Genomic DNA, 24,091 nt, shown 5'->3' with positions numbered 1-24,091 from the left:
GAGGTGACTGTGACATAATCATCTGTTTGTTGCCTTTGTGAGGAGACCATGACAAAAAATTAACTTGAGGTCACGCAATCTGCAAAATAAAAAGAAATCTAACAACCAACTCAATATTGAATGAATGGTGACAATTTGTAGAAGCTGCAGTGGGAGATCGCAAGGGTGCTCGGGCTTCTTCCCACATCCCCACAATGTGTTTTAATTGAAGACTCTCAATTGCCCATATTTGCTGGAATGGGTTTGGACAAAAAGAAAATAGGGTATGGCTTGAGAAGATCTGTATGGATGTAGTGTGGCCTTGGGCGTGGGTAGTGAACAATATGGAAGAACTGCAAAAGCAGAGCTCGTCCTCACTTTGAAAGCCATATGCGCACAATGTCCGGGTCGTTATAGATTCCACACGTCTGCTAACATTTGCCTGCTCAAAAATGTCCAGGAACTGCAGCGTGTAGATTTTCAATTTGACTGTACCAAATCCGTGAGGCAAATTGATTTATGTTTGCTGCAGAGCGCAACTCGGGAGATTAAAACGTTTTGGATGAGTCCAGCCGTGTTTCATTGATTCTCATTGCAGATCAAGCAAGCTGCTTTATGACAGAGCAAGAATTTGTCTGGCAAGTTTGCTTACACCAGCCCAGAATATTTCCAGCTGTTTGGACATGTCTTAATATGCAATAGTGCCACTGATTCAAATCTCAGTCCGATAAATAAGATTCCTCAATTAATTGATTCATGTATGTCCTCAGGGACCTTTTCACCTTCGGGTGTTAGGCACCAACAAAGCTGTCAGTCAAGGCTGAGCTATGAATTGGCAAGCCTCCTTGAGCTAATTGCATGTGGGCGACTCCATTCCCAGCCATGACACAGACGGCTCGAAACAGAAAGAACTCCCGTGTTGTGGGGTTGACCGATTGTTCAGTATGAGGCCTTCTTTATCAGGTGGAAAGAGTGCGGCCCTCCGCCCCTCCGCCGTTGCTGAGCAAAGCAGGATGTCTTTCATCCACTTCGGCATCGGGATCAAAGCCAAAACACCGCCCGCCTGAAACTGACCTCAATTTGCACTGCCGTTCACTCGTTTCCCCACCGACAATCCGACAGGTCTCCATGCGTGACCCCCCCCACACACACACACACCCCTTCCCCCAAACCACCAACGGCGCCTGTTCTTTCCCTTCCTCGACTCCACAATCAGCAGAAGAAATCTTGTATTATCTCAAACCCATTCTTGATCTAATCTATGACCCCCCACTTTAGCAAGGAGATGCCCGGATCGGCATTGGGGCCAAACCGTGTCGCGTTTGTCCGGCTTAACTAAGAATAGCGTTTGAGCGTGCGGTGCTTCAAAGAAGCAACCGTGTTGTGCTTCCTCTCTGTCTTCTTTTGCACTGTTTTCACAGCAAACAGTCGACTTGTCAGCATCACCTTTGCACCCACACGCACATTGTTTGCGTCAACATATGCATACAGTCTTAACTATACCTAACTATACGTACATCATGTTCACTCAAAGACGCATGGAACGTATCCTACTGTAATTTTAAATAGGACAGAAAAGAAAATGCTCAATCAAATGCTACAATGTGCTTTGAACAGCCGCACTCTATTAGCCACCCAGACTTTCGCAACCAGAAACTCTTCATTGAAGTAAATGAAAAATACTCTTCAGAATTGTGTTGTATGGGCCCCCACGAGTCTAAACAGGGTATTTTGATTCATATTTTGTTTGTGGCATTTAAATTAAGCAGTAAAATGCACCCATTTTTTTCATCTCAGGGGGATGATCTATTTTGCGACTTGCCGTCAACTAAAAATGACATCACAATAGTTCGGGTAATGACCAATCACGTCTCAGTTTTATAGCAATAAAGGACAAAGTATGGTGCTGACATTTTCCGGGGGTTGTTTAAGTGCGTGATGGCTTTTACATGACATAGGTTACATAGTGTAAGCATGAGATATCTGCAAAGATAACGCAAATACATCTGCCGTCCATTATTCTGTCACGATATTACATAATAAACAACATAACACCGGAGCGACTTTGTCTTTCAAAGTGGCGAGGCAAGCTCACAAATGACAATGACTTGGGCGCCCCCTGCTGGGTCGTAGGAATGTTTTGAAAAATATCCTTGTACTGAAAGGTATGCTTCTAAATACATCAAAAGATAGTCATGGAAGTAAGCTATATGCGCGTTTTGTTACTTAAAATTAACTCGATCAGACGGTTTCTATTTCAAAATTACAAGACATGACAAGAGTTGCCATGTTAAACAATCAAAGGCAGTGTAGAATGAGATTAACAAGGATTTGCAAAGCGTTTTTTTTTGGCCACCCTTGTGGATCTTTCAAAGACGTTTCCCAGAGTGTTCCTCGGCAGCAAAGAGGCTCTGCATGTGGCTCACAGTAGCCTGTTGTCTGGCCCGACGGCGGAAAGGAAGGCTGTTATGAGAGGCCATCCGACATGTTATCTTAACCTGGGTGGCGAAGGCCTCACCAGATTTGGGAAAATGCCCCTTTCACGTCCAGACCTATGCAAAGCTTCAGCCCTCTTCCATCTTCTCATAACACCAGTGAGTATCAGTTCACCAAAATGACACAGCTTGTATATTTATTAATTGAAGACGTAATCTGCAGTCCTGCACAATTTCACATTTATTTCTCCACTTTTACTTTGCCTGCCGTCATTCACATGCTACGTTTGGAATCTATCCCCCCCCCCCCAATATGTAATTAGACTACAACTGTGTATGTGTGTGTGTTTCCATGTTCATGTTTTCAGTCTTTTTCATTTCATGAACCCCTTCCCATTCAAAGTATTTCTGAAACAGATTGTCGATGAACTACCGAACAAAAAGATGGCTTTCTTCTTTTTACTTCAGCTGATGTGTGTTTTGGCTTGCCCCATGTCAAAAAGCAAATTCACAACAAATACCCCAGCAGTCTTCCGCTAAGAAATCCGTTCTTCAAAGCTGTGTGAGTTGAGATGATCAAAAATGACGTTCGTGTCAAAATGCTCAAATCCAAATACGTTGGCGCCACCTCCTTTGATTGTGTTCTCCAAACCGAGTCCCAAAGAACCCAGAGCTGCCCGGGTTATTGTAATGTCAACACTCAGCACACCATCTCACCACAATGATCTTTGACATTGAGGGATTCCTACTTGTTTGATGTCCGGTAGTCAAAATGCCCTGCGCAGGAAGGAAGTGCTCACCCACTGGTGGCCTGTTCCATCTTCAGGAGCTGGATGGGAGGGAGGGAGGACTTCAGTGCAATATTTACAGTGACCTTTTCCTCTCACTGGCCAGGGGCCCATGGGAACAAACTGGAGAAGACAAACAATGAACAATGGGCTTCGGGGGATGAGCAATGGTGCCAGCGCAGCATGTGCCGTTACGGGATGTGCATTACGGTGCACCGGGGGGTTGGTGGGGAGGGGGGGGGGTCAGAGAAAGGACCAAGGCACCATCGGTGTTCTACAGGCGTGCACCTTCATGAACACCTGCTTCAAAAGTGCCTTCTATTAATATCATTTGCCCTGCAGTCCCACTTGGAACCATTGTTACAAAATATCTGAATCAACATTTAATTTCCCTTCATTTATAAATATCACTTCATTATTTTACCATCAGTATAATTACTGTTACCGTTTTTTTTCCATGTATAATGCGCCCCGATGTATAATACGCACCCTAAAAATGGCATGTTGATGCTGGAAAAAAGCCTGTACCCATGTATAATACGCACCCAAATTTTGACTCCTACTTAAGTCCGTAAACGTAAAATTATTTCAGAAAAAAGATCATCTTTGGGAACAACCGGATGTTATTCTGCCGGTCAGTATCACTGCGCATGCGCTAGCAAACTCAATAGCGAAGAAATGTTTCGGATTTGTGTAGGGTACATTGTGACAGCAAACGAGCAGGTGATCGAGCAAGCGTCTGATACGAGAGCATTGTGTTCGTATGGAGCGTGTTTGAAGCGAACAGCAGAGAAGAAAGCGCATCTGTAATGGCGGCCTCCGTATGATATCCGGATAAAAAAAAATAAAAAAATAAAAATAAAAAAAATTGTACCCATGTATAATGCGCACCCCAGATTTTAGGACAATAAATTAGTTACATTTTGCGCATTATACATGGCAAAAAACGGTATTAGCATTAGTATTATTTGTATCATTATTATTGTTGTCGTCGTTATCAGAGAGAGAAAAAAACTAGGCCAGATCCGGAATCAGTGTGAAAAAAAAATCATCTGCAAACGCTGACTTGCATCTCTGATGCAAAACTTGAGTAATCTTTTGTTGATGAGTGTAATCAAAGCTCAAGGCTGAAATATTAAGTTGTTTCCAAAATATATACCTGAGACGGAAATAGAAAAGATCAATACCATGTGCGATTCCAATATCCCTAACAGAGAGTGACTTGCTGTGAGATTGTCGACGGGTCAGACCCGCACTGCCGAGACTGAGTTGAAATCGTCAAGCTTGGTGGCTCTAAGTGCTTGTTTATGTAGACAAACAGCATGTGTATAGCATCAACAACTGTTCAAACTGCCGCGGAACAGTTGGAGCCCACAATTTGAAGACTGCCCCGTCTAATTGGACTTTGGCCCGTCTAATTGGACCGGCTTCCCAGGGGAGAGGGCCTTGCCTTATCGAAATTTTCTTTGCCCTGCACAATTTAGTGGGATAAATGTAATGGTATCAGTGCTGCTGTGTGCATGGGTGGTCTCCGATGCATTTCCAACGACGCTGTGCATTTCCCAGAACATGTGGAAATACCGCAATGATGCACCGTGAAAAGAGAATTGCTGAAAGAGGTAACGCTCTTGCTGACGGCCGATCCTCAGGGGGAGCAACAAACAACATGTCTTCAAAGCAGCAGTGGCCGTGATAATTACCGCTTCATTTTGTGATTCCTTTCAATTAAACTTTGACGGAAATCTCTCTCAGATGACAATAGTGACATGATAATGCAAAACACAGATACCTGCAACATCTCAGATTGCAAATTACAGTGGAGCCTCGGTTTTCGAACACAATCCGTTCCAGAAGGCTGTTCGAATTCCGAATCATATTTTCCCATTACAAATAATGGGGGGAAAAATCCGTTCAAAGCAAAAACAACCCCGCCTTTTTTAAGCATTTTTTCATTTGCGAATTTTTGTCCAATCGCGCAACCGTAGCGCGTCGCCGACCGCCCAACTGCACCGCGCTGGTCGCATTATTGTGACACAGCCGTCGCTGGAATTTAGAAAATATTTTTAAAGTCCTGCTGTACTTTCCAAAATTAAAGTGGACATCAGTGCGCAGGGAGCTTAATTTTGTCCGATCGCGCAACTGCAGCGCACCCTGGAACGCGCAACCGTTGCGCGCCGCCGACCGCGCAACTGCACCGCGCTGGTCGCATTATTGTGACAGAGCGGTCGCTAAAATTTCGAAAATATTTTTAAAGTCCTAATGTACTTTCCAAAATTTAAGTGGACCTCAGTGCGCAGGGAGCTTAATTTGGTCCGATCGCGCAACCGCAGCGCGCCGGGCGCTCACTGTCGCATTGCTTTAGGAGCGTCTTTGTGTTTTAGGATGGCTTTACTGCGCTTACTTGCTTCCTTTGGAGGCATGATTAGAGTTGATGCAATCCTCAGAGTAACGAGAACGTAATAACGAACGGAGTCAGTTGGCATGCGGGTCCTCTCGGCTCATCTCGCGAGGTTCGACAACCGAATTTCGTCCGACATCCGAAGCAAAAAAATCTCGAATATTTTGTTCGAATACCGATTTGTTCGAGAACCGGGATGTTCGAAAACCGAGGCTCCACTGTATTGGGTTCTTGCTCATATAAACCTTTACAAATAAAAGCGAGTTCAAAACCTTTATACCGTCCTTTCCATTTCGTTTGCAACAAGCTTGCGGCCAATAATAATATTTTCCTCAAATTTTTTTTGCCCAACCCTACCGTCATTGTGTTACCGCAACCACAACTTGACGATTTGGTTCTTTATGCGGAGAGGAGCTGTTCAATGTGAGTGAATGACCTTATGTTAATAAAAGTTCTTTTGCTCTTTAACAGTTTGTCCACAACGAAAAAGCTTCTGTCCACCTATCGACTTTTTTTTTTAAATATAGATTTAAAGTACTCCTATTTATTCGACTGATGTATTCGACTGTGTATATTGTGTCTGTAGAGGAAGTAGTACCAGGAGCATAAGAATGTAAAATGGATGTGATTGTGACTTTGGTTTTCATTTTCCAGAATATGCCCGTGCGTCTTTTTATCCCCGCATTATTTGTCCTCGGCGTTGTCACCACTTTGTCTGGACGCAACTAGAAACCGTGCGTCACGCCTAGTTCCCCCCCCCCCCCCTTGACTTTTATTCTGAAACCAGCACCTTAGAACGGATACCGGAAGTGAGCCCGTGCTACAGGAAACGGTCGCGACAGCTCGGCAGCGACTCTCAGTAAGTTTCTTATTTTTTTATCTCATGTTAAGTGCAACGTCATTATTCAATTGTTGCATGATAATTAATATCCTGCGCCATATTCAAGGTCACACGAAACACAAATAATCAATAATGATATGTTCTCTGTGTTGACACAAATTCAGTGGCCACCCTCGATTTAGCTTTGAGAAATGTCAACAATGCAGATGATGCCCCTTCTATGTCTTGTCTGAAACCATCGATCGCCAGTTTTGCGCGCTCACTCTCACTAATTTTGGGGCGATGGAAGGAAGTCGTTTATTTTTTATCGAGGGTCTTTCTCTTTCGTAATATTGATTGTCTATGACCCCTCCCTAAGCGTTACGGATGGCTGGATGGGTACATGGGTGTGTGTGTGTATTTAATCATCACGTGCAAGCGAGTGAGCATGTTGGAGGAAGAGGTCGCAACATGTCCCATTTCCTGCAGACCTCCCATGACAAAAAATGGGTGGCCCTGACTGTTGGTTTTGGATAAATGTAGTGGCTTGGCTTTTGAAACAAAAGGAAGTCTTTGCTCGACTGAGAATGCACAAAACGAGTCTGACAATTTTGTCCGTTTGGCAGACGCTACGTCTCGTTGTGCGCCCGGTTTGTACATAAGATTTTTTCTACAATTAGGCTGTTTATTAGCAACTCAACTACAGTGATTGAAGAAATTACCTTTAGATCAGTGGTTCTTAACCTGGGTTCGGTGAGTCGGTCTCAGGGGTTCGGCAGAGCCTCCGCTGTGGCGGTCCGAACACACCTGATTTAGCGTGTAAATTTGTGATGACGCTTATCTGAACTGGTCTCGCAAAAGCAACAGCAGAAGTCACACTGATATGCAGGTGTGTATTTTGTTGTGAATTCATGCATTGTGTTGGTTTTGTTCTTTGAACAAGGTGATGTTCATGCACGGATAATTTTGTGCACCAGTAAAAAAACGTCAGTCTTGAATTCTTTTTATTTTTTTCACAAAAGAGGGGTTCGGTGATTGATTGAATATTTATTGATCCCCAGGGGTGGGGAAATTCAGGCCCCAGCAGTATCCTATACCACAGAGTGGGTATACAAAAGACACACAGATGGCATGAGCGCAACTCAATAGACTCTCATAAGGCTGCCACACAACGGCGCCACAAAGAAAGTCAGAAAGTGCACAAGATAAAAGCCATCAAAGCAAAAACAAAGCTAAAAGACAAAGGAAAAAAAAGTAACAGCGGCCAACCAGCACCCCTCAATACAAGAGAACACCCCAAAACACACAAAATAGCCTCCACGAGGTCCATAGACAGGTGTAAGGGCAGTCCAGTTCAACGGCGCCCAATGGACCGTGGTCGTGAATCGGTGAAAAACATCACAAAGCAGGCAAGCGTGTGAGCAGCGTCCTGGGCACCCAGTCGGGTGCACGTGCAGATGGTCACCACGGGGCTAGCATGGCGAAAGTCGTTGGTTCCGACGAGCACGAGGGAGCGGACTCCCCACAGGGGTCGCGGCTGCAAGGTCAAGGCGAGGGACCCGGTCATCACTGGCCGGATAAGCAGGAAGCCGTCGTAGAGTTACGCCGGCCTCGACCGATGATCCCGGTCCCACGAAGAAAAAAATAAATAAAAAACATCCGATCCGAAGAGATACCGAGGTGCGGTAGAAGGCACCAGCATCGCCGAATGGACAAAAATACAGAAAGAAAAAGGAGAAAAGAAGGAAATAAAGAGGAAAAGAGAGAACACTGCTGGGAGGCAGCCACTTACGGCGCCATACCGGAAGAAGAGTGAATGTGCATATGAAACTGGTGGGGTTCAAGGTTAAGAACCACTGCTTTAGATCATAATAATGTAACATCTGAAATGTTGAATATTGATTGGTATTATTAGTTACAATGTTGAGTTCTCGACAGAATCTCACAGCAAATAGTTCTCACCCTCCAAACTTGTTTATATCAAAAGTGTTGACTAATAAAAGTTGGAATTTCTCATTTCGCCTTGTGACTGGACGAGGCTGTCCGTCTCCAGTCGGGTAAGACAAAAACAAATTCAGCATTTTGTTTGTTGTTCTGGGATTTTCATTTGGGAAACGGGGGACTTGATTTCGTCGAGCAAAAAGCTGAAAAGTGCCGGAGGCTGACAAACAAGTGGGCTGGGCAGGGCACTCTTGTGATGAGAGAAAACAGACTTGACCGAGAATTTGTGCCTCGATCATTTTTGGGGGCCAAAATCTCTAAATTCAAAAGCTTCTAACAGCAGTTGGAGTGAAGCAGTGCACGCTCTGAGACTAATTCCAAACACACCCATGATGAGGGAATGGGTTCCAGCTCCTTATTTCTTGGTCTCATTTTTATCTAATAAATCTCCCCCAAAATTCTAACTTGTACTTTTAACCCCCCCAAATAAGGTGTCAACATGTTGTAAGAGAGAAGACTGTGTTTATTAGGGATCTTCTGACATCACAGCATTTTCATCACTCCCGTGCCAAGAAGATCTCGCTAATAGCTTTTCAATCAAGACTACAACATATGTCTCGGTGCCCATGCTGCCCTTCTGCGTTTTGCGTGTGTGATCTTGTGCACCTTGGTTTTGTGGAGCGAGGGGTCTGGGCAGTGTTCCCGTGTTCATGTGTAGCCTCTGGAGTAAAGTAAACACAGCGGCTCTTTTCTCATCCCGCCCGTCAGCAGGCGCTCCCTCGGCCTATGCCGGAGACCACACACCCAGACCACACATGCGCACACACACACACACGCGCGCGCGCGCACACACACACATATGCATACACACGCACGCATACACACACACACATTTCCACATATACACACACACACACACTGGTACGTCCACACGCTGTCTACTGTGCATGTGCGCAGTGCCTCGAGTTTCTTGAGTCATTTTCCCCCCAAATTATATTCTTGCACTGTATATTCTTTTAATAATTTTAGTAATCGACTGTTTCTTTCATTACTTTACTTTTAAATTCTTCTGCCCCATCCCTTTACTTTTAAATGTTTTCCATACTTTTGCCTGCATGTTGTCATTCAACCTTATGTCTAAAATGTATTCAACGTAAATAACGCAGCATTGCTTCACCTTTGCCGTCATTTGAGCTGCTAATAATTTGAGGAAGAAAAATGTCTCGGGCATAAGCCACTTTGCGTGGTCGTTTTCGTCCAAGTTTACGGCGAGTGCTCGTTGAGGGCAGGTTTATTTATTCTGAGCTTTGAGGTTTACATTCTTTCTCCCCCTGCTCTCGGCAGCGCCGTTCCTTGCTTCTCACTTTCCTTTCTGCTGTCTTACAAATAACTCTTGCAGAGCATACTTTGCATTGTTTGGAAGCTGGGGGGCCTTTTTTTTTTATCGGTCAGTTTTGGGATGGCTTTAGTTTCGGGGCTTTTCAGAAATAACAGTGCAAAATTGACCAACGAAAACTATCCAGTCATTATTTTAAATGCTGAAATGTATTTTCCAGCCTGAAAGCACGATTAGATACCCAGTGCAGCAATATTGCATGGTTTCTTTGAAAGTGTTACTTTTGGCTTTACGATCTTCGTGCCATTGCGTGTTTGCTTTTCCAGGTTTGGATCCGCCTGGCGCACCTGGCCAAGAGCAGCATGTCCCGTGCCCGTCCGCCCCCGCTCGTCACGGGCATCTCGCCCAAGGAGGGTCCGGCCTGGACCAAAGTTACCATCCGTGGAGAAAACCTGGGCACGGGCTCAGCTGATCTCATCGGTAATGTCCTCAGCCCACATGATGGCAGCCTCGCATTTGACCTTTGCTTTCTCCTGCTTCAATTCAGGTCTGTCCATATGTGGACATAACTGCCTGCTGACGGCGGAGTGGATGTCAGCCAGCAAGATAGTGTGCCGCGTGGGCCCGGCAAAAGATGACAAGGGCGAAATCATCGTCACCACCAAGTCTGGAGGCCTCGGGACGTCCACCGTGTCGTTCAAACTGCTCAAGCCGGAGAGGATCGGTAAGACAATCACTCGCAAGATGGCAGCCATCGCCATCCTGAATTTTGCTCAGTCATTGTTTCACCCTCCACTGTGGAGATAAATGACATATTTTAAGAAAGCCTGCTCACTTCCAATTTGGTCAGAAATAAGCAAAATATGAATAGTGGATGTATCAGTTGTACCACAGGTTTGTTTATTGCAAGAAAAATCCCGAGTAACCCTGGCGCCTCACTGTCCAATTTTGGTGGTTCTGTTAAGATGTCTTGTCGCACCGGCAGGTATTCTGGACCAGTCGGCCGTGTGGGTGGATGAACTCAACTACTACGACATGAGGACGGACCGCAACAAAGGCATCTCCCCTCTATCCCTCCGACCCAACAATCCACTGGGCATCGACATCGACAAGTACGGAACACATAACAGAATTCCATTGCCGTGAACGCGTCAAGTTCTGTACATCTGGCCTTGTTTACATCATGAGACAAATAAGCTCTCTCCATATGCAGCTTTGGAAAGACGGTGGCCACTGACCACGAAAATATAATTGTTCAGTGTAAATCGGTTTCAATCAAAGCTTCAGGACTTGTGCTGCTTTCTGGTCGTCACGCAGGTAGAAGGCAAGTTTGAGATACAAATCATTGGTTGATGAAATAGTTGTTGTCATTTGGACTTATTTTTCTGAGCTGACTTGTGTTTAGTGTGCAAGCATGCTTGTGCTTGTCCGTGCTGCCTATCGAGTTTGGATAGGATTTGGCTCATTAGTTGAGATCAAGCTTGCCTAATGAAGCACGGGTTCCTCTCGGGTTCCTCTCAAGCAGCTCACATTTGGTTTCCCACGCCAAACTGGAGGACTTTTTTTTTTGTGTTGGCGACGCACTGACCCCTGCTTACAATAACACAAATTCTGACAGTAGAACAGCGCCACGGGTACTTAATAAAATGAACTGCATTCAGCATCAATGCAACATGCATAGGAGGCATCTGCGAAAGGGTTTCATTCCTATAACACCCGTGACTCCAAAATGTTGAAATGTTTCCCTGATTTAATTTTTTGTTTTGTTTTTTGCCATAGAGGAAAGTTCCCCCTGAAAGACCTTGAGATGACATTTCCTGGGATGAGTGGTGACTTCACCAGTGAGAACTTCTCTGCGACCTGGTATCTCATCGAAAACCACGCAGGCTCGAGGTATGAGTCTATGTTTGAAATGATTCAAACGTTAAAACCTGAATTTTTATTTTTGCTGGTTAATGAAAGCCATGCTTTTGTTTCTTAGTTTTGAGCACTTGAAGATGGCCGCCAGCAATCTGAAGAAGCAAGCCAACAAGAAGAACGAGGGGAGTCTGGCCTACGTTAAAGGAGGACTCAGTACCTTCTTTGAGGCTCAGGACGCACTGGCAGGTGAGAACCGTGAAGACGTCTTGATGTAAAGTTGGATGGCGCTCAGTGGCTCGCCATTTAGACCCTGCATACTTTCAAAGCGTGAACTTTTCCTTCACTGCTCTCAAAGACTTCTTGTGTTTATGCCACAGCGACCTTCAATAGACACGCAGAGGCTGCTTATCCTTCTCGTAGATTTTTTCCTCTTCTGACCCGAGTGTCAACTTTTGTGGGTCTTTTTAGTTTTTACGTGGCCAGTAACCGGGCAGCCATGGCCGCCCTGTACAAATGGTGTAAACGGAGCTTCGGCTTGTCATTTGTGCATTTTGATTGTTTACTCTTTTATTCCACTCGAGCCACTCTGTTACTTCCTGGGGCTATTTATAAGCACACTTTCTACCTTTGTCATTATTATTATTGCTTTCCGTATATTTGTGGCCCATTTGGGAGAACGGCAATGTTTTCATAGTGTCCAAATAAACAGAGGGGCACAGCACAATGTGAGAGAGAATATTAGGATTGCTCAAGATGATAACGGAGCCAATATGAGCAATTGGAACAATGTGCTGAGCGTGCCAACTTTGTGCCCGCTGCCTAGAAGGGAAACGTACAGTTGGCGCGGCTTGTGGGGGGAGTGTCAACACGTCACAGTCCCACCTGATGCAAAGCCACCCTCGAGAACTTACGTATTCAATTTTGTATTGGCTGAACACATTTTACGTTCTGCTATGATGCTTTCAACTCAGCAGCTGACTTCAATCAAAGTGGCTCCATTTAAATTTAGTGCAGAGATGAATCAAAATTTTTTTTTTCATGATTATTATGATCATTGTTTGGTCCTGGCTAAATGTTTTGGTTGGTGCCAGTAGGACGTATTCTGAAATGTCGAGTGGAAGGTTTTGGACTCGATTTCGCCCGGAGGCCACACCTCTGAGACAGAGCTACTCTGGCTGAGAGTCTGCCTAGCTTTGTTGTGAGTGAAATGTTGAAATTGGAGGTTTTGCATTGTTGTGTCAAAAGGAAGTGTTCGAGCGATGCAGGAAACAGAACCGCTCGTGTGTTCCAAAAAAGCCCATTCCCAGGGCCGGTTCCCCCGAGCCCCCGGCCCCGACAGGAGTCAAAACATCTCCAGCTTTAGAAAGCGGCCGGGCCACGCTGTATTTTTATTCCGATTCATTTTTGTCCTTCAATAGTTGCAGGAAGGGAAGCTGCGGCTCTTCCTCAAGTCGTGGCGGAGCGAGTTATCCGGAGCTTGACCCGATGTTTAGCTTGGATGGAACGTCATCGGCCCTTCAGTGTCTCACACGCATGCGTGTGACACGCAGCTGGCAACAGGGCAAAAGGGGACAGCCAAGATGTCAAGCGGCGCACACGCTCGCTTTGTCTTCTTGTGCGTCCCAAAGTCTTGCTTAAAACAGCCACGCGAGAGGTGCAAGAAAGACAGAAACCTCCATGCTGATTAGATTAAAAAAAAAAAAAAAAAAAAGTCTTTTTGTGAAATACTCGAGTGTCTGCAGCTTCTGTGCGTCCAAATGAGCCCTTATATTTATATTTGGAAAGCTCTGCCCCGTCCGTCTGTTCGTCCATCCGTCTTTTTGCTCCCCCCTCGCTCTGCTGCCTCCAAGCTTTGCTAACGGTTGTAGGGAAGCACGAGAGGGAATGATTGGACCGTTCCCCCCCATCTTTGTGTCTTTCATCCTCATTTTGGAAAAGTCTCCTTGTTGCATATTTGAATGGCTCGACAAGTATGTGGAAGGTCCGCTTCCCCGACTCACCTCCCCTTTGTCAATAAACCGGCCGTGCGGCTCTCAGCGCCCGGCGGCCCACGACTGCACACCATTTATTTATTCACCGGGTTAGCCGCACCGCTTGCTCGCTCTCTCGCTTTCGCTGTTTGATCCCCTACTCACTCCTTTTCAAATTCATGAAAAGACGTCGCTCTCTCTAAATCATTTAAACCGTCAGGGAATTTTGATTTTTGTCTTCTTCTTTGCTTCCAATTGTGTTTCTCCAAATGCTATCTCTCCCATGCAACACTTGTAACAAAGTCAAGTCCATAAATCGAGTTTAATCTTCCTGAAATTGATTTTTGTTTTCATATATTTGTGACTGTGATTTCCTTCCCCTTTCAAAAGTTTTTTATTCATTATCTTTGTGCTTTAAAATCTCCTAATTTTTCTTTTTTTTGTGTTCCAGCTATCCACCAGAGGCAGGATTCTGATGGTACTGAACGAGTGGAGGGATCAATGACCCACCGGCTGGAAGTCATCCTCAACAGTAGACCTTTTTTTTTTGTCTCAGCCTTTCATTTTTTTCACATGTTGTGTTGTACTTTACATGCAAAGTCTTTTCTTTCTTGCTGTCTCTCTCGTTCACAGGTGCAAGTGAAACGGCGGACACGCTTTTCCAGGAGGTTTTGGGGCGGAAAGACAAAGCGGACTCCACGCGCAATGCACTCAACGTCCTGCAGCGTTTCAAGTTTCTTTTTAACCTGCCGCTTAATATCGAGCGCAACATCCAAAAGGTATGACTTTGATTTCTTTGACGAGTGGAGGACATAAACGTCTCTGTAATTGATGCGGCTGGCTCCAATGTTGGGTTCAGCTGAGTTCACTCCTAACGTTTTGTTACAGGGAGACTACGACGTGGTAATAAATGACTACGAGAAGGCCAAATCTCTCTTTGGCAATACAGAAGTCGCTGTTTTTAAAAAGGGTAAATGGCAATCCCCCTCGTTTGTATGCTTCTGGATAAGCAGCAGTGCATAATGATCTTTCTCCTTCTGCTCGAAAGTGTATGCGGAGGTCGAGACGAGGATCAGGGCTCTCAGGAGCCTGCTTCTGGAAAAACTGCTTCAGACTCCCTCAACGCTACATGATCAGAAGAGATACATCAGGTCTTGCGCTTTTGAATGTATTTCCATCATGGTAATATCAAATCTATCCGGGTAGGTCCTCAAATGATGCTTTTCCTCCTCGTTGGATGTTTTCCAACGCGAAACCGCAGAACAGTGCAGCGGCATTTTGCCATTTTGCTCAAGTCCCCTTCGTGTGGCGAGCCGGAGATGCGTGTGTTGATGCTAGCTAATGAGAAACAAGTGTGCGGCTTCGTTATATGACGACAGCAGGAGGAGCCGGGCCGCAGACCAGAGGATGAATCATGTCGGGAACCGCAGGTTGCCGAGGGAAATTAATTGCTGACAGAAGGTCCAGCAAAGACTGCTGGGGATGGATGGAGGGATGGGATTGGGTGGATTTTTGCTTTGCATGGGCTGCCCGGTCTCTGTCCCCATAAAGAGCGGGGTCCACTGTGTTGTTGGTCAGAAACCAGTAGGTTTTCCAAAGATAACAAACGTATGCAAAAACCTCAAAGGGAGTGAAGCGAATGCCACAGAGCGCAAGATGAATTAATGTGCCTGTTTTGTCTCCTTGTGAAGGTACCTATCTGACCTGCACGCTCCAGGTGACCCAGCGTGGCAGTGCATCTACGCTCAGCACAAATGGATCCTGCAGCTCATGCAAGACTGCAGGGACGAGTTTATCGGAGGTCAGCGAGGTAAGCAACGCACATTCAAAACAAAACAAACATTTGAGCATTTCCTGTGAAATATCCAGAGAGTCGGAGGTTAGAGGAAGCCAGCTGCCTGTGACGTGGCGTCCTCGGTGCGCATTCCCTACTCCGTCGTCACCCTCCTCTACCCGTCCGTCCCTGCGACTCGAGGCCCGCATATTTATTTTTGCTTGAATGTCTGAATTAGATAAAGCGAGCGGATTTGGGTTTCAGGGCTTGGCCTATCTAGTGCAATTTCTCGTACAGCATCGTACAGGAGATGGATTGAAACAATTAGCGGCAACTAAAACAGGCAGCACAAAAATGTCCAGCATGAATCGTGATTCACCAAGCACACACGTGTATACACTTCCACTCCACATCAGGCATTGAAGGCAAAATTACAAGTGGGTGGCTGTGCCACTCAGGCTAGTTGCAATATAAACACAACTATACACCCCCCCCACGTGGTCTTTCCTGCTCACCTCTTGGTCCAAAGCCACGCCTCTTGAAATCTTGGCAAATCCCTTCGGCCAGGCAACCTTCAAGCAGTTACCATTGGGGAAACCGCATCCACTGCATGCCTCCGCCTCCCACTTCCCCGAACTCACCATTATCTGGCAAAAGCAAATCGCCTTGACTTTGGCTTCTCCTTCCTCCTTTCTGCTCATCACGTGTTCCAGCGTGCAATCAAACATTCTGGTTTTGTTCACATGCAGGCATCAATGTTCTGATAACTGTTTTAAGTCGGGGCGAGATAGCCGTTGAAGTTGCTTCCGTATGTGGGAATCTCAACGCCCCCGATCTGACTGCGGCTGATTCAATTCCAGTTCTCCGATTTCCTCAACGGCGCTTCTTCTGCCAACGTCAATACAATTTGCAGGGAAATTAGTTCATAGGAAAATAGGTTTGTCAGCGAATAATTGGAGGGACTGCGGTGTTCCCAATTTGACAAGGAGACATGAGGTTGCGATTAGGCTCAATCAGTGCGCGACTTTACAAGGGTGCCGATTAACACCTCTTTGATTGCTGCCTCCAACGGCTCCATTGGAACTCGACCGTGTAACAAACTACGCTTCAAATGCAGCGCTGGCTCACAAAAAAAAGAAGAATGTACCTCCCGAAGCATAATAAGACTCAGAGGAAGGTTAAGAGTCGCTTGTATTTTTATTTTTTTTGGTCCCTTCACTGTCCCTCTTTGTCTGTCTTGTCGACGCCTCTCCGCCAACAGCTGGATCAACAGCAGCTCTCATTCCTCTAATGAGAGAAAACATTGGAGTCAAAACAACATTTTACATATCTTGTGATGTCTGAAATATGAGCGATACAGCGAGACTTTGTTTATGTGAAGCACTGTGCGTCGCCTTGTCTGAGAAACACAAACGGCCTCAATCCTAGTTGTCATTTTAGGAATACAAAATGAACAAACACAACCCTGCTCGTTGGGCATCTTTTTTCGTCCATCTTATTGCCAGTGAATCTTTTCTAGTTGTTGATTCAGTGTCTATTTGGAAGTTAGCACTGCAAGCCAGCTGCGGCACTTGCTGAGGTCCACATGATGTGGTGAAAACGCAGCTCCATGTTGCCATCTGCTGGATTTCTGCTCTCAGATGAGCTGAAAAAGAGCCGCTGCGCCGTGTGTGTCAACCCGCCGTACCCCAGCCCGGCTCACACCGAGCTTCCCGCCCTGTTTCCGAAACAACAGGTCGTCTTGTTAACTGCGGGCCGGGCAAGGGCTGGCTCGGAACAAAAATAAAGATAGGTACAACCACTGAGGCGGGACCGTTTAGTGTGAAAGCCCTCTGAGATTATGGAGGAATGTGCAAATATGAAAATGAGTGTTTGATATTGGTATGTGTTCCTTTGAGTTCACAATTCTGCTACCGCCCCCGCTCCTCATTTTCCTGTACATTTCAGTCTGTGCCGGAGTTCTGGATCTGAATGGGGATAGTCGTCCGTCGGCTCTCGGCAGGCTGGGCCACGCATCGTCATTGAAGAGAGGCGCTAGCCTGCAGATGACACGACCGAGCAGTAAGTAGCGCGCACCTGACACGTTCGGCGCAAGCACTTCTTTGTGTGCATATGCATGTTTTGGTTGCAGCAGGGGCTAGATTTGGGCCCATGATAATCCTGTGAATATTCGGGAAAGCTTTGCAGCTTCACTTGGGTTGCCGCAACTCTTCAAAGTTCTGAACGGGTTGATTCACAAACGACTCGCGTATCCACCCTTTTCAGATTGGCGCTTTGAAAGCCCTCAGCAGGTGCAGTTTGTGGAAAAGCTTTCGGATGCGATGATCGGCCAGCTGCCCAACTTCTGGAAGCTTTGGATCTCTTACGTCAATGGCAGTCTTTTTAGTGAGGTAAGAACGGCATCACGGTGAGACGTTCCGTCTCCAGATAGCAGAGCTTCCTTTTTTGTCTCCCCCATCGCTTCTGCAGACTGGAGAGAAATCCGGACAAGTGGAAAAATCCAAGAAGAATGCGCGACAGAGGCAGAATGACTTTAAAGTACGCCATGTCTTCTGAAGTGGCATTCAAGTGACTTTGGAATCCAAGTTCTCTTGACTGTTGTGTGTGTTGTGTGTGTGTGTGTGTGTGTGCGTGTGCGTGCAGAAAATGATTGAGGAGGTGACCAATCGCTTGGTGAAGCTCGTCCGCGGGGCCCTCCTTCCCACGACACTGCCGCCAGCGGAGCAGAGTCTTTATGGAGGTTGGGAGAACAAGACAGAACTTCCCGGGATCTGGCTCACGCAAATCATTCACACTGTCAGGTCAAAAGACGAATTGGAATTCACTTTCTTCAAGTCAGCTCTGCTCCATAATTTGATGGCTGCTTCTCTTGCAGGGGTTGTTACGAAGCTTTGTCCGCTCTGGAGATCCCAAATGACCTGCTCCAGGTGATCCAGGATCTGCTGCTGGACTTGCGCGTTCACTGCCTCATGGTGACACTGCTGCACACCGCAGATGGTGAGGGAGGAATCCCTCACAGATTTTCTTTTGCCCACATTTTTCTGCCTGCCTTTCCTCTGAACAGGATTTTGGTTGGATGCTTTTGGATGATGGCTGTGAAAGCACTCCACTTCCTCGATTTAAAACGCAAGCTAAACATCAACAATCTAGTGCTAACACATAACCTTCACATACAACTGTAAAAAGAATAATAATAGCGGAAGTTTTATGGGACTAAAGCTCAGTTTCACTTGTGGTGGAGTCTGGTTAATTTGATAAGAGTTACTTGCTTTCACTTGACTGCCGTTTGTCTTGAGTCAACTTGCTTGAGAGTTTTTTTTCTGTTATCACATTGTGGTTTTATTTAAGCCACGCCAATTCTGTTGCGAAGGCCTTCTACGTGCGAGAAATGCCCTGTAGTTGGCCTCAGCCAGAATCAGCTGAGATCTGCTGGGATTGGCTCCAGCGAGCCGTCTACAAAATAGAGGCGCACGGCATTTTGACAATGCACCTTTTTACATTTTTTGTGTGAACCGTTCAGCTTTCAGACAGGGCTTTGCTCTTAACAGCCACGTCCACAAACAAACAAATGAAGCCTCGACAACGTTTCAAGACGGCTCAAAGAATGAGCGTGTTGTCAGATTCTCCGTATTGTCCTCGAGCAATCTCTAATTGGAATCTGCTTGCGTGCTTTTCAGATGTCAGGAACCTCGCCGAGAAGGAAGACTGGCTGGTAGATAACGAAGGCCTGACTAAGCTGGTGAGGACACACGTGGCCTATTTCATTCCTGAAGCTGTTTGCAGACATTTCTCTTTTTTTGTCTTCATCCATTTCCGTGTCTTTCATCGACTGTCTGGCCAGCCTTCTCAGTTTGAGCAGTGTGTGGTCCACATGCTGCAGTCACTCAAAGAGCCTCTGGAGATCAAGCCAGGAGAGATCAACGTAAGAAATATGAAATATACTTTTGCATCCACTGACTCGGCCACGGACGGACTGACTGACTTTTTGTTTTTGGTTCGTGTGTTTTCAAAGCGCAGCGACTGACCTCCTTTTCAGAATTTTGCTCTTTTCAACCTTTCCTTTGCAAAACATTACTGTCAATCTACATCTGCAGGGTGGCTGCACACGCTTTTAGACAATACCAAAGGCTACTCATTATAGGTTTTTCGGAGTTACGATACATCAAACAATTTAGCCCAAAGCGGCAAGGCTACAATCACAACTATGCCTTCATCGTTTGATTGGTCAACCCAGTTACACATATTCAACGCAAACAAATCTCATACAGACGCCAATCAAGTAGCAAATATGCGCAAATGATCTTTTCTTTATGCGCCGTATTTCCGCAGATACTCCAGCTGGACCAAGTTCAAGACCAAGCCACAGAACTCTGCGTGAGCATCATGAAGGTGAGTTTGTTTTTGTCTCAAAACACTCAATGGGATGCGTGTATACTGGAGCTGCCGTGTTTTGTGTTGAGGTGCGCGTGATAGCTTGTGATGGTTATCTGTCAGCCCGCTTATGTGTGTAGCAGCCCAGTTGTGTGTTTCTCCCAACATGCCTGACCAGAATGCCCGTGTTAGGTTTTCATCAGCTGCCTGGAACAGCTCAGCAAAAACACAGATGGAGAAGTGCCAACATCTCAGTAAGTGCTGCCACATTGTGGTGGGCCTCCGTGAACACGTGTTAAGATTGTTGTACTAAGTTCATTTTGTTTTTACTTGTTAATCACTTCACTGGTTCTTTTATCTCAAACAAAATATTTTAGGTTGCATTACCTGACATGTTTCGGCTTGTACTTCCGCAAGCCGAAACATGTCAGGTACTGCAACCTAAAATATTTTGTTTGAGATAAAAGAACCAGTGAAGTGACGTGTTAAGATTCTCTCTCTCTCTCTGTGTTGTAGCGTTGCCATGGATCTGTCCTCTCCAGATCGCTTTCACAACACGCAGGAGTGCCCCAGTCCAACATCTGTAAGCATCCTCTTTTCCATCATGTTTTCTTTGAAACTCGACATGTCATGTGACTGACGGCAACAGTCGACCCGAATCATTGCAACCGCAAAATGTTATCAACTTATGTGGACGAGAAGCAAATACATCCTCCTTTCCTGTAAGCCGTCAAATATGTTCATCGGGGGAGGTGGGGCATTTGCTGCATACAGTACTTCTGGTAAAGGTGCAGATGGGGGTTTTCCCTTGCCCAAATATGACTCCACTCCACTCACCTAAGTTACACATTTGCATCATGTGTAGGCGTCTCCTCCCCAACAAGATTTTGCATTGAAGAAGATTAAAATTAAATACATTAAGATTAAAAAAACAAACATTCGTAATTGCTCTTTGACCTGTTGCTTTAGAGCAGAAAATGCGAATGCAACAGAGTGTCTCTTCCATTCCATAATGGTTGATGCGTGTGCTGCTGCTGTCTTTGCAGGAACAACGCTTGCTGATCATCCTCAGTAACTGCCACTACCTGGAGAGACACACCTTCCTCAACCTGGCCGATCACTTTGACAAGCACTGCTTGACGGGCTCGGACAAGATCACACGGGTCAGTGGAAAGTTGCGCCGTCTCACATTGCTGTCATCTGAACGGTCAATGAGTCAGCCGCTCTTTGCTGCGGCTCGGACTGTCCTCGAGATGCACGTTGGGATGTTTCTGTGAAGTGCCGCCGAGATGCGATCCGCTCGGCTTTATTGTACCGCATCAGAAGCCCATCGCAGACACGATGACTCATGTTTGAGTCACAAAGCAAAAGTTCAGTGTAACTTTTTGGTAAAAGTTCTTTCTTTGAAAGGTCAATTTCCATTTTGTGAGGCTAGCAGAGGATGGATTTGGACTGAGTGCCGCTTTTGCTGTTGTCCGCCCGCCAGGTGAGCGTGGCAGCTGTTCGGGAACTGGACGAAAAACTCTTTGAGGCTTACGTGGAGAGGAGAGCCGACCCCATTGCAGGCTCCCTGGAGCCGGGTATCTACGCCGGCTACTTTGACTGGAGAGACTGCCCCACTCCCACAGGTACTTTGACACCCAACCCCCGCCAGGGAAGGAAGCGCTCGTCACGCACGGCGCAGGAATTCCCCCAAAACCCAGCTTGGCGACCCACTTTGAAGCCCGTACACTAAAGGGCTTGTAGGAGGAGCGTTGCGCTTGCTCGTGTCATGCGGCCTGAAGGCCTTATTCTGAGATTGTTCGGGAGCTCACACTGCACGGTCTTGGCCTGAGAAAACACAGATGAACCCTGTTTGCATAGATGTGGTTTGCCTTAGCACGGAAATGCGTGCCTTCGTGCGTGAGAGAGAGAGACGACATCTTTTCAAATGATGATGAAAGTGAAGTTGAACCTTGTTCTGCTTTGGTCTGACGAGTGTGTGCAGGCTGGATGTGAAAGAGGAACATTTTGGAATAGTGGACCGCACTTGTAGGATATGCTACTTTCGCTTGTTGCACACCCATGTGAGAGTTGTGAGAGTTGATAGGCACCATCCAGTCGAAAAACAAACGGGCTAATTCTCAAGATCGGCACGGTTGCCTTCCGCCCAAAGTCTGCTCAGCTCATCGTCTGACCCCAAACTGAATCAACGGATGGATGGACCTACAATTTGTTTGGATTTAGAAAAATAGTTTGCATGTTCTCCCCGGGCCCGCGTGGGTTTTCTCCGGGCACTCCGGTTTCCTCCCACATCCCAAAAACATGCTTGGTAGGCCGATTGAAGACTCCAAATTGTCCCTAGGTGTGAGTGCGAGTGCAAATGGTTGTTTGTCTCTGTGTGCCCTGCGATCGGCTGGCAACCGGTTCAGGGTGTCCCCCGCCTAATGCCCGTTGACGGCTGGGATAGGCTCCAGCACTCCCGCGACCCCCGTGGGGACTAAGCGGTTCAGAAAATGGATGGATGGAGTTCCCTGCCTATTGGCAATATTTGGAAGCAACAGTTTCTCTTACCCTGCGGTCCAAAATGTGCAATGCAATAAACCGCAGTTAATGTTTTCAAACAGAAAAGAAAGGAGCATTGATTGACAATTGACAAAACACTCCGTTTAAGAAAAAAAAACAATTTAGGATGCAGTGTGTCCTTCTTCTTCAGGAGTGAGAAGCTACTTAAAAGAAGCGCTGGTCAACATCATCGCCGTTCATGCTGAGGTATGACGCCCAGTTGCATTTTTTCTTTTGCTGACGCCTTTCCAAATAGTTTCATCTGTCCGCCAGGTCTTTACCATCTCCAAGGACTTGGTCGCTTGTGTCTTGTCCAAAATCCTTGCAACGGTTGCGGACGAGATGTGTCGCCTTATGCAGTGCGTGTCAAACTTCAGCAAAAACGGCGCCCTGCAGGTATTGCCATCGCACACTTGCTCCAAGCGCAAGCTGCCGACTGCTGCCGGCGGCGAAATGTGTCAGATGGCTCGCTGGCTAACATTTGCACCTTGGACCTCCATTTTTAGGCTCGACTTGAACTTTGCGCCCTGAGAGATGCCGTCGCCACGTACCTGAATGCCGAGAGCAAGTAAGTGCGACGCGCGCGCACGCACCCATGCATGAACGCACGCATGTGGGCCGCCACAGACAGGAACTCACTTGGCTCGGTTCTTGAGACTGCGTGTGTTTCGTACGCACACACATCTTAACAGTCATGTGTGGCTCGCTACAATCCGTATTTATGTTCCTCGGTGGCTTGAGAGAAAGGAAGTGAAAGCAATCTGCTTCTGCTGTGTGCATTGGCTCGCTCGCGTCTAAGTGGGACCGTGCTCGGCAAAGTCATTTGGTATCGTTGAAATAATTCGTTGCTGTGGCAACCCTATATCACTCAACAGCCGTGCTCGACTTTGCTCCTTCTTGATGCCCGAGCTTCTCTTGTGTTGTCAATGACATTTTGCTGGCATTCAGTTCAGTTGGAGGCTATTTATAGATGATTGCGCCAATCAAACTTTCATCTTTAATTGACAGCTTAACCACACAGAGCTCCACAATGCGGATGGAAAGTGGCCCTAAACGTACACATTTAAGAAGGCTGGCTTCAAGATTTGTGAAAAAAATTGGAACCATCCAAAAAGTTGGGTCAAACTTCCTGGATCAGTCCAATTTTGAACCGAGCCTATTTATGGCTGTACACACGCACACACACACGCGCGTGCACACACACGCAGAGTGTCTATTTGTTGCTGTGACTAACTTTGAGTCTTTCTTTTTCTCAGTGGCAGCTTCCACATGGCTTTGGAGGCCCTTCCTCCGTTATATAGCGCATCAGATAAAAAGTGAGTGTGCCTGTGCCGCGCACGTTCTGCTCAGATGTTCTTCCAGACTTGTAATGCACCGCGTGCGTGTCTTGTGCCAGGTTGCTGGAAGAACTCTTGAATACGTTTAAGAGCAGCATGCGCCTGCAGCTCACCTGCTTTCAGCCCGCCTACGTCCAGCCTGTCAAGAGATAAACTCCAGCCGCTCTTGTGCACGACCGCAACTTGTGTGTCACTTTCATTTTCCACATCAAAAACAAGCTGGAGCCCAAATGTTCAAATAAAGTTTTGCTCCAAAAGCCAAAAAGGTTCAAGAAGCACAATCCATCTGAACTCATATGTTTGTCAGTGACTACAAATCACCATGTGGACCTTTGACTTATTCTCGTTCAGTGCGTTTTCAGTTAATGGCACCAATATACGTTTCCTACCTTTTCAACGTACTCATAGCGTTTTATGACAGACGTTTTCAATGCCTACAGTTGAACCACCAGGCGCACGGGAAGAGTTGAAAGACACATTTTTGTTGACGGTTGCATTCAAACGAAGGGTGTAGCCGTTCATCTGCACCCTCCACTTC

At 46.3% G+C, this 24,091-nt stretch overlaps 1 protein-coding gene across 1 annotated transcript; it reads left to right on the top strand.

Moving 5' to 3' along the window:
- Positions 1-6,399: 6,399 nt before the first annotated feature.
- On the top strand, positions 6,400-23,844 carry exoc2 (exocyst complex component 2). Its single transcript, XM_037249323.1, has 28 exons — positions 6,400-6,459; positions 10,024-10,177; positions 10,245-10,421; positions 10,683-10,809; positions 11,477-11,590; positions 11,679-11,803; positions 13,979-14,059; positions 14,161-14,306; positions 14,416-14,497; positions 14,576-14,678; positions 15,219-15,337; positions 17,249-17,362; positions 17,567-17,691; positions 17,771-17,839; positions 17,945-18,102; positions 18,177-18,298; positions 18,979-19,040; positions 19,143-19,223; positions 19,631-19,690; positions 19,865-19,926; positions 20,189-20,255; positions 20,719-20,835; positions 21,159-21,300; positions 22,368-22,423; positions 22,490-22,612; positions 22,723-22,784; positions 23,473-23,532; positions 23,613-23,844. Exons 2-28 carry the CDS (start codon positions 10,060-10,062, stop codon positions 23,704-23,706), a joined length of 2,766 nt encoding a protein of 921 aa, XP_037105218.1. The 5' UTR covers positions 6,400-6,459; positions 10,024-10,059; the 3' UTR covers positions 23,707-23,844.
- The last annotated feature ends 247 nt before the right edge of the window (positions 23,845-24,091 follow it).

This window comes from Syngnathus acus, chromosome 4 (genome assembly GCF_901709675.1).
Source record: "Syngnathus acus chromosome 4, fSynAcu1.2, whole genome shotgun sequence".
NCBI lineage: Eukaryota > Metazoa > Chordata > Actinopteri > Syngnathiformes > Syngnathidae > Syngnathus > Syngnathus acus.
The sequence above is the reverse complement of the archived record's forward strand: the minus strand, read 5'-3'. Positions and strand labels throughout refer to the sequence as shown.